General features: G+C 39.1%; 1 protein-coding gene across 7 annotated transcripts in view; it reads right to left on the bottom strand.

Annotated features, from left to right (window-relative positions):
- Nucleotides 1–9,261, bottom strand: part of ZC3H14 (zinc finger CCCH-type containing 14) — a gene marked incomplete at its 3' end in the record, with an annotated part of 42,183 nt that continues 32,922 nt past the window's right edge. For 3 of the 7 annotated variants that reach the window (XM_081227694.1, XM_081227697.1, XM_081227700.1), the window contains 6 exons: nucleotides 8,174–8,406; nucleotides 4,608–4,728; nucleotides 3,579–3,715; nucleotides 3,173–3,264; nucleotides 2,242–2,348; nucleotides 1–1,755 (listed from right to left, as the gene is read on the bottom strand). In XM_081227694.1, the coding sequence (XP_081083820.1) occupies nucleotides 1,749–1,755; nucleotides 2,242–2,348; nucleotides 3,173–3,264; nucleotides 3,579–3,715; nucleotides 4,608–4,728; nucleotides 8,174–8,406 (697 nt within the window). Of the gene's footprint in view, nucleotides 1,756–2,237; nucleotides 2,349–3,172; nucleotides 3,265–3,578; nucleotides 3,716–4,607; nucleotides 4,729–8,173; nucleotides 8,407–9,261 lie in introns of those variants that run through there. The other 4 variants (XM_081227695.1, XM_081227698.1, XM_081227699.1 and 1 more) reach the window with 4 other exon arrangements.

The raw sequence follows: 9,261 nt of genomic DNA, 5'->3' as shown, positions 1-9,261 counted from the left end.
TGATTTCAGCATGTTTTTATTCCCCTGTAAAATGGCTGAACTAAAATCACTTTAAGCTCTTGTTTCCCAGTTATGTTCTTTACAGTGAAATTATGAGAATGCAACTATACTCCATTTATAAGTAATGATACTAAAAAGTCTGTTTAAATTTCTGGAAATACAATTTAAAACAAATTTCTTCTGCACAGATGTAAAGCATCTCAAGTAAGTTAACACTGGAATGAAAAAATACCTTCAATTCAATGAACAAAACTTTTTAGAATGAAGTGGAATTGTCATTCATTTCACCCAAGCCTAACTAACTACATGATAGCTTTATGCATGCTCTTGTGTGCACTGTCTTTTCCTAATGTTTCAAGTCTTATAAGCACAGCAAAGTGCAACTTAAAAGATGGTTTAATAACTGGATAATTCTTTCTTCTCTCAATGGAAAAGAGATGATGGCCACAAGGCTGCTGGTTTTAGGCTCTGAAACGTGGATTTTTACACACGTAGTTTTATTATCCCTTGGGTATATGACTAAGCAAGTCAATGAACTTTTTTTTTAATAGTTTAATTTGGTCCTGAGAATATTTTGAGTCTTTACTACCCCTTTTGCATTAACTCTTTTCTAACCAACTTTTAGTTTTACTTTTTAAAAAACTACATCGTCTTTAAAATCAGTGATCCGTTATTTAATTCTAAAGCATTGGACACTTCTTGCCTTAACAGTTTTAAAACCACATACACAAAAGCCTATTTTCATTCAGTATTCCAAAAGTTTAATCCTATTTTACAGTTTACCCATCTGATCTCTGTAATTATACAGTCTGTCATTTAAAAAAAAATCTAACTTTTACATTTAAAAAATTATCTTCAGTAATAACTATATTTTCTGTGGAGTTAGTTACTTCTGAGAATGTTATTTTTCAGAATGTAAGAATATATATGTATAGCTATAATCTTGTGAGTTTAAAGTTTGTTCTGATACCTTATGTATATACTTGTAAAAAAATTTTGTATAATTTTGTGATAATGTAGATCCCAAAATATTTATTTAAAAAACATGTGTTAACAGTAAATGAAGGCATTTTAAGGAACTGTTCCTATTTTTCGCCCTTGCCATTCCAACTGTTTCACCCTACACGCCCCACCTCACTCATCCTTTCTCAGAAAGCAAGGGACTGAGATATTTGGGAACCATTTACCAAAGCAGCACTCAACCCAAGAAGCTTGTATTATCATGTTTTTCATACTAAATTCACTTTAAAAGTTGGGCTGAATAACTGTCTTAAGCCACCTCAACACTTTGGGCCACTCCTGTTTTCAGAGTCGAAGAAGACAGCAATCCAACTTTTGGAATAAGGACACTGCCCTCATACAGCTCTCTACACACACAGCAACGCTGTGGCCTGAAACTGGATTATCAGGACTAACAGTGATACCACCAACACTGTAAATGCTGATACTTGAACACAGCAGTTTCACACATAAACATGCCTCAAATGTTTTAATAGAATTCAGCTTCTCCTGAAACTATCTATCTTTCCATAGTCAAAACAAAACAAAAAAAAAAACCCAATGTCAAAATCACTTAATAAACGTACAAACTTGAAAAATTAGACACTTCAGATAGATAGGCAATAAACTTCATTATTATGAAAGCAATATATTCCAAGTTTCAAAGATTTGACAAATTCTGTAGAATGTCTTTCATCAGTAATGGAAACTTTCAAATTCCATAGTCTTCTGCCAGGTAGGACTGGGTGTCATTCACTGAATAAAAAAAACCAAAAATTTTTTCAATTAACTGCTTTAATTAACATCAGTTAAGAGAAGTTGAGTATTTTCAGACAATGAATATTTGGTTCTAATACTAACATATGCCTTTAAATTTACAGGCCACAGTAAAAATACTTTGAAATTTACTTTCAATGTTTTACAATTACTAATGTCTAAGAAAACTGATGTGAGATTTGTAAGCAGTATAACTCTTGAAGGCCTTAAGTTTATGTTCACATAGTATGTTCAGAAGTTAAAGAAAAATCTGATGTGGAGATGATCTAGGTAAACAAGCAATTGCTGAATGAAACAAAATTTGGTTTATGTAGTAGATTATTTTTCCAAAGGACCCTTAATTGAACAGCAGAGAAAAACCAAAGTGATTAAGTTTCCCCCAAATTTGTATGCTTATAAATTTAAGAAACTAGATACTAGAAAAGCATTTGAAATGACATTAGAAAAACTGATGTTAACCTTTACCTGGTTTGAGGTCGAATCCATTTCAAGGCATGTCGTGGTGGTACAGTAATGGTGGGATGATAAAATGTACAGTCAGGTCTTGTACACTGAGTGTTAAATCTACAGTGCTAAAGAGAGAGAACAGCTTCCACATCTGCAAAGCTAATACAAAAAACCACAGCAATCCGAGATGACAGTAACCAGCCCACCATAAGGTAAATGGGGCAGCAGAGATGATCTGCAACTTCCGCTTTAATACACCCCTGAGGCCCTGAAAAATGGACCCCACCAAGGCACAACATCCTAATGAAAGAGTAACGGCAAGTTAAGTTTCAAAAGGGACTTTCGTAAGTAATACAAACTGCCTCTATCAATGTACTAACCACCCCGCACATACTGCCCCACATCCCTTATATTCCACCCTCATCTATGCCCAACTGCAGTTGGGGAAGTAAAGGCCTTTCGTACGGTTTCCAGGCTGCTCTTTCAAAGAGAAGATGATTCATGCTGAGCAACTAAACAGCTGGAGACACATCAACCAATCTTTAGTACCCAGACAATTAAAACCATGGTACAAGTATGGATGGTATCATTAAGTACTACTGGATTTCATCATCTCAGTTCTGGCATGAGGGCTGCGGGAGGGGGAACACACGCAGGGGCAAAGAAGAATGGAAAGTGACCGGCGAAAGTGAGCTTCATTCTCCTAAGAGATTAGGCTACTGACATTAAATCGGTTCAGACAGCTTGGCCTAATGGGCCAGACGCGGGCTCAGGGACAACTAAGGAATAACTTAGAGATCTTAAAAACCATAACATAAACTCTAACAAAAAAGTTAAACATGGGGGTGGGGGTGGGGGAAGGAAGACAGTATAGTTTGCTAGTGACCTTATAAGCTCGGAATTGAGAAGTTACCACTAAATTCATTTTTGGGAAAATGAAAGTTCTTACTTTTGGATGATAGAAGGGACATTCCATTTTCTTACAAGCAGGGAAGTAACGGCAGAGCTGACTACTAGAAGGTGGTGCTGGTGTTGTAACTGCTGACAAAAATAAGGACAGAGGTGAAATTTATTTGGCAAAATAATTTTTAATGCAGTCTGCTGATACTTTTATGGGACCCACTTTTAAGTTAAAACACGAGATTTATATATTCATTAGTCAAAATGCTTTAGAATACTATAGGATGGGTACAGAAAAACACAGCAATTGTTCTTTAAAGATTAGCTAGAATAACTGATTATGGCACAATGATTTCTGAAACTATTCCTTGTTTTTCTTTTTAATTCAGTTTATAGTCACAAAATGTCATTTTTTCATTTTTCACCCAAATGTAGTAGGGCACAAAGTCACCAACCTGGTTTTGGAGGCAGTACTGGAATTCTTCTACTCATATGAGTGAAGGGACACTCTGGTTTAGTACATTTTGCATCGTATTTACAATTTGGATGAACAAACAAACATTTTTCAGCGAATTTACAATTGGGGAAGGCTCTATAAAACAAAAAGACACATTACTCACATTTAATCTCCTCAATGCATTACTAGTTTTTTGTAGAGAGGGTCCATTATACTCCTAATTTCATCACTACTTGTTTTGAGAAACACAGAAGTAACAGAAAAAAAAAGGAAACTCCATTTCTAAATGATGCCAGATATCAAAACCCAAAGCCTGGGGTAATGACAGATTTTCAACTCAAGCCAAGCCACCATGAAAGGTAGAAGGGTTTTTTGTGATATTAAGAAACACCACTTACTCTTTAATTAAGGTCTATGTAACACTGTATGGAGTAAACTCAATTTATGTGAGCACAACATATATGCAAGGCACCATACTATGAGAAAAAAAAAAATGAGACTGATCCTATGGTCTCCTGCTATATGCACACCCATAAAATTCTCACATCAAAATTTCCTTAAAACATGATGAGGTTCCACCTACAGGACCAAAAAAAAAAAAAAAAAAAAATCATGTCTCAAAGCTCACTGCACAGAACCAGCCAGCTAGCAAGGAAAAATTATACTGAAGTCCAGAATATTTTCCCATTACCTATTAACTAATTTTTTCCCCAAAGTCTTAAAATCTATGTGTGAACACAATGCATACAAACTGGGGCGGTTACCATATACCCATCTCCTTAAATGTACAGAATCCTCAAGGAAACCCAGGAATTTCAGTATCTCAAGGTATGAGGCACGAAGAAGCCTCCTCCTACCTCCGCCACGAAATACACAGACACAAGCGAATGCCGTCCTGGGAGCGCCAGGGTAAGTATCACTGCCGCATTTAGTTGAAGAACTCAAACTTGTCCACAGAAAAGAACAAACAAAAGTCAGCTGTATCTGGAATTAACCTGAAAACCAGAATCAGCGCGCTGCTACTCACTTGCAAGGCGACACCGGATGATGGTAGGCACACTCGTCCCCGTTTTTACAGGCAGGCCAGTACTTGCAGCGCTCCAGGAGCTTTTCTGGTTTCTGTGCCACACTCAGTTCACTCACCTCAGCTACAAAGGGAAACAAATTAAAAGTATCTCATTAATTATGATCAATTCAGGGACATGCCACCTTTAATAAATTTCCCTCAAAACCCAGTCTTACAATCTTATGTTCTTCTATGTCTATAAGTTACACAAAATAAATGAGTCCAATTAATCTGATTAACCCTATAAAAGATTACTAGGAAGCAGACTACGGTTTTCACTGTGAAAAGTGGACAGTGATGCTGCAACTAGAGCCAAGTTCTCACTGAAAAATTCTCGCTCTCAAAATTATTTCAGCTGAATTAAATATAAGACAGAGGAAAGAATGTCAAGTAGGGAGCCAATAAGATGAAATGAGAACTGAGCACACCAGGTGATAAAACATGGGAACTAATTCTCATATTCAGGTTAAGATGATGAGTGTCTCAATACAAGTGTTCCCACTCGCTGAGGGATGTGCAGTTTTCTAAGTCCAGGTGATAACCTCACATCAATGTACAAAGGGAAGAAAAGATTTTTGCTTAAAATGAGTCACGAATGTCATAACCTACAGGGACCTGGCAGATCACCTAACAGAGTGAGGCTGGCTGGGTGTAAGGTGATCAAATGGCAGAAAGCCTCTTGGAGGAAACAAAGGTTCGGAAGAGCAGCCCAAAGAGCAAGCGTGTGACCACCCACGGCGCTCACTGCCGCTCCACTCAGGAGGCCACGTCCCAATTACAACGTCAGCTACTATGACGTGGGAAAATGGAACTAGTGTTGCCAGACTGCCTCCCAATTCAGGAAGCCAAAGACCTTTTTTATGACATCTAAATTTTATTTTATTTTTTGGCCAGGCTGTGCGGCATTCAGTATCTTAGTTCCCCAACCAGGGATGGAACCCATGCCCCCTGCAGTGGAAGTGCAGACTCCTAACCACCGGACCGCCAGGAAATTCCCCTATGAGATCTAAATTTTAAATGCTAGCAACTAATTGAGACTTAAAACACAGAATAAACCAAATAAAATTACACCTGAAGGCCATAATGAGCTGCCAGCTTCTGGCCCAAGACACCCTAGCCAAAAAAAAAAAAATCAAGGGTGTTACATATTATGGTTCATATTCATGTTTATCAGAGCAAACAGCACTTCAACCACATCACCTAGTCCTCCTGCAGTTGAAATCTGGCTCTGTCACTTACTGGCTGAGCTAGACACTTCGGGCATGTGTTAGCCAACATCTCTGAACTTGTTTCCTCATCTACACCAAGAGAAAAGAATGTCTTCCTTAAGAGTTTCACGATTTAATGGAAAGAAGAACGTAAAACAGGCAACCGATCAAAACCAAACAATGCAACAGCCAGTATCAGGAGCACTTATTGTCTAGTGACCCAACCTCAGTCTTCATGAAGGAGAACAAGGCACACAAATCCCGTCCTGAAGCCCAGCTAGGAGCATCATCAGACAGCTATTAGGACTGTGTCTGACAAATTTTCCATGCTACTTTAAAAACAGTAACATTTATTATTTAGCTCCAGGATATAAAAGCATCCAATATGATAGTCTGGAAGGAGGAGTTTTCTCCACTTTTAAATTTTTTTGTGTGTAACTCCTGCAGAGAAAATGTTTTACCCTCCCCTCCTAAAGAACATACTTTAAACCCAGGTATATACATGAGAACGCAGACCATGTGAAAGAAGTTAAGAGAATTCCAGCAGGTTGGCTGGAAAATGGAGTAAAGTAGCTAGATCTCATGAACAATATTAAAGAAGTTAAACACTTTACAAGGAAACTTTATCTTTCTGATGAAAAAACTACATCATATATACACAAAGGTCACAATGCTGGTTTTCCCTAACATTTACTTCATAAGCTATTAAAACTCTTCCTATTTAAGTTTTAAGAGGCAAATTCACTTTTTATTGCAAGCTATAAAATCTGTGCTGCCATATAAGGCCAGTGGGAGTGGCTTAAAACATATGCTGCTGTTGGTGGCATCCTTGAAACACTCAACAGAAAGCCACCAAAAGCAACTACCAAGTTTCAAACTCCCTACTTGGAGGGGGAGAGCAAGAGAGACCAGAGTCTCTTTGTGGAGTCTTTCCAGCCTCACTTATGTCCTAACTACCATGACAAAGCTTCATCTTTGAGCAGCCGTGAAAAATTGAGAGTCCCAGATCAAAGCTATGGTAAAGGAGGCTCACCACTCATCACAGCTGTCTCCATAATGGCCACAGCACTTGTGTAACCCAGCCAAGAATTTCTACTAACATGTTATTTAGAGTGTCACTGCTATGACACGTATATCAATAAAGCCTAACATGGACACCTACATTTAAACAAAAGTAGACCCTAACACACCAAAAATTAAACTACCAAACTGAAAACCGAAGTACTAAAAACACCAGAATCTTCTCTTATTTTAGACAAATATATACAGGATCAGGAAATCTGGACGCCTGATCACTACAGTTCTTACCACCTTGGTTAACATGTACTATTTTTCTTCCTTTCAAAGAAAGGTCACATTTTTCAACTCCCTCCACCAATCAAAACCATGACACTACATTCCTGACTCACAGCAGAAAAAGCCCTCAGCTAAAGATTACAGCACCGTCTCCTTCGCTCAGTCATGATCTCCCCCTGAAGGCTATTTTTAGCGACTGAAAAAGGTATTTGGTACATTTTCTATCTCTACCAAAAGAGGATTACTTCGGAAAAATTTCAAAACCCATTACTGTTTTTTCTTTGATACTCTTCACATTTAAGATTCAGTAACTGTCTCCCCTGCCAATGAAGGTGTCCCTAAAATTTTTACAAGCTATGAGGAGCATGATTATCATTCTCTAACATGAATGAAATGCTCAGGGGCACTGCACCTGCCCCAGGTATCCAGTGAGAGAAGCACTGGTAAGAAGTGTCTAGAAGCCTGCTGCTATCTGAACAGAGTTCATCTGATTTCCAGTAACTACTACGTCTCTATATTAATTAATTTAAACATAAGGTCTTTTCTAAACTTCCAAGAAGTATTTTGACAGATGAGGTGAGAAACTCCTTTCAAGGGAATTTCACTGAGGTAGAAATAGCATCGAAATCCAAATTGACCTTTCTGTCAAGTTAATTACGAGAGACTACTGCTGGTTCAAGTGGAAAGTAACAAGTATAGTTTCTAAATGGGAAAAAAAAGGTAAACGAGGCACCGAGCACGATGGTTCCTCCTTTAACAAGTGTAATGAAGACGTATTTTTTGGCTTCCATGGCTGAACTCCATTTTAGCACTGGAATAACACCCCACTTATGGAACACATAAGGGACAAACAGTCTCAAATTTAACTGGTCGTTTTGTCTGAGAGAAGGAAAAAGGCCACTACTGAATTATAAATGAAAGCAAGGCCTACAACCAATATTCATTCAAGGTTGAGAAACATGTCAAAGACACCCTTCACAATGACAGCACCCTGAGAAGGGAAAGTCTGAGCTCCCAACACACCGTTTGAAAAGCTACCATCTGGGTCCTCAAGCTGCCTGCTCAGCAAGTGCAACTGCTGTGGGTGGAGGAGACCCGCGAGTCCCTCGTGTGAGGCTGCGGTGTGGTGTACGGGTCTCATTCCTTCAAAGCTCATGTCCTCCTCTTGATCTGACATGTATCCTGGGGGGCTGGGGACACCATCCAGCGTCACTATAAACTTTGGACTTGCAGGTTTATCTGGTTGTACAAGATCTCTGCCAGACAGATAGAAAATACCATAGAATTAGGGAAACACGCACAAAAAGCCAAGCCTCCTAAAGTGCTCTTCAACAGAACTATCAGTCCCTTCCTTGGTTTGCTGTTTCCTCATTAACAAAAAAGACTTGGTAGGACTTACAGGTACAGCATCAGTGGCTTCCTGCTAACACACAATGACTACGGCCAATCACTGCAGCATCAACACCAGCGACCCTTCAGGCTGCTCTCAGGGCAATCTCCCCTCAACCCTGACCCCTGGCATCCGTTTGATCCTCATAGGGTCAAATGGAAATAAACGGAGAAACCAGCATCTATGCTCAGAACACAGGGCCAGCAGTTCTATATTTACACTGATTTTATTAACTCTATGTTTGTTTCTTTACAGAACATTGAGTCCATTATCTAAGGCAATAATTACCCCAACCCAATCTGCTGGTTAGACTTCTCTGGCTAGACTTCCTGATTTTGATCACCTGGCTTTTTAAATTTCATTTCCTGGATGTGCATAAAGAAAAGAATCTCTTAAGATTCTTTTTTTTTTTTTTTGCGCGGGCCTCTCACCGTCGCGGCATCTCCTGCTGCGGAGCACAGGCTCCAGACGCGCAGGCTCAACGGCCATGGCTCACGGGCCCAGCCGCTCCGCGGCATGTGGGATCTTCCCGGACCGGGGCACGAACCTGCATCCCCTGCATTGGCAGGCGGATTCCCAACCACTGCGCCACCAGGGAAGCCCCTCTTAAGATTCTTAAGAATCTCTTAAGAAAAGAGCTAAATCACATACTAACTTATTTGCAGGATAATGGATTTCTGAATAAGAAAGATGAACTGGAGTTTTTGAAAACTGGATGTGC

This window comes from Mesoplodon bidens, assembly GCF_964165515.1.
Source record: "Mesoplodon bidens genome assembly, chromosome: 3".
Classification (NCBI taxonomy): Eukaryota; Metazoa; Chordata; class Mammalia; order Artiodactyla; family Ziphiidae; genus Mesoplodon; species Mesoplodon bidens.
The sequence above is the reverse complement of the archived record's forward strand: the minus strand, read 5'-3'. Positions and strand labels throughout refer to the sequence as shown.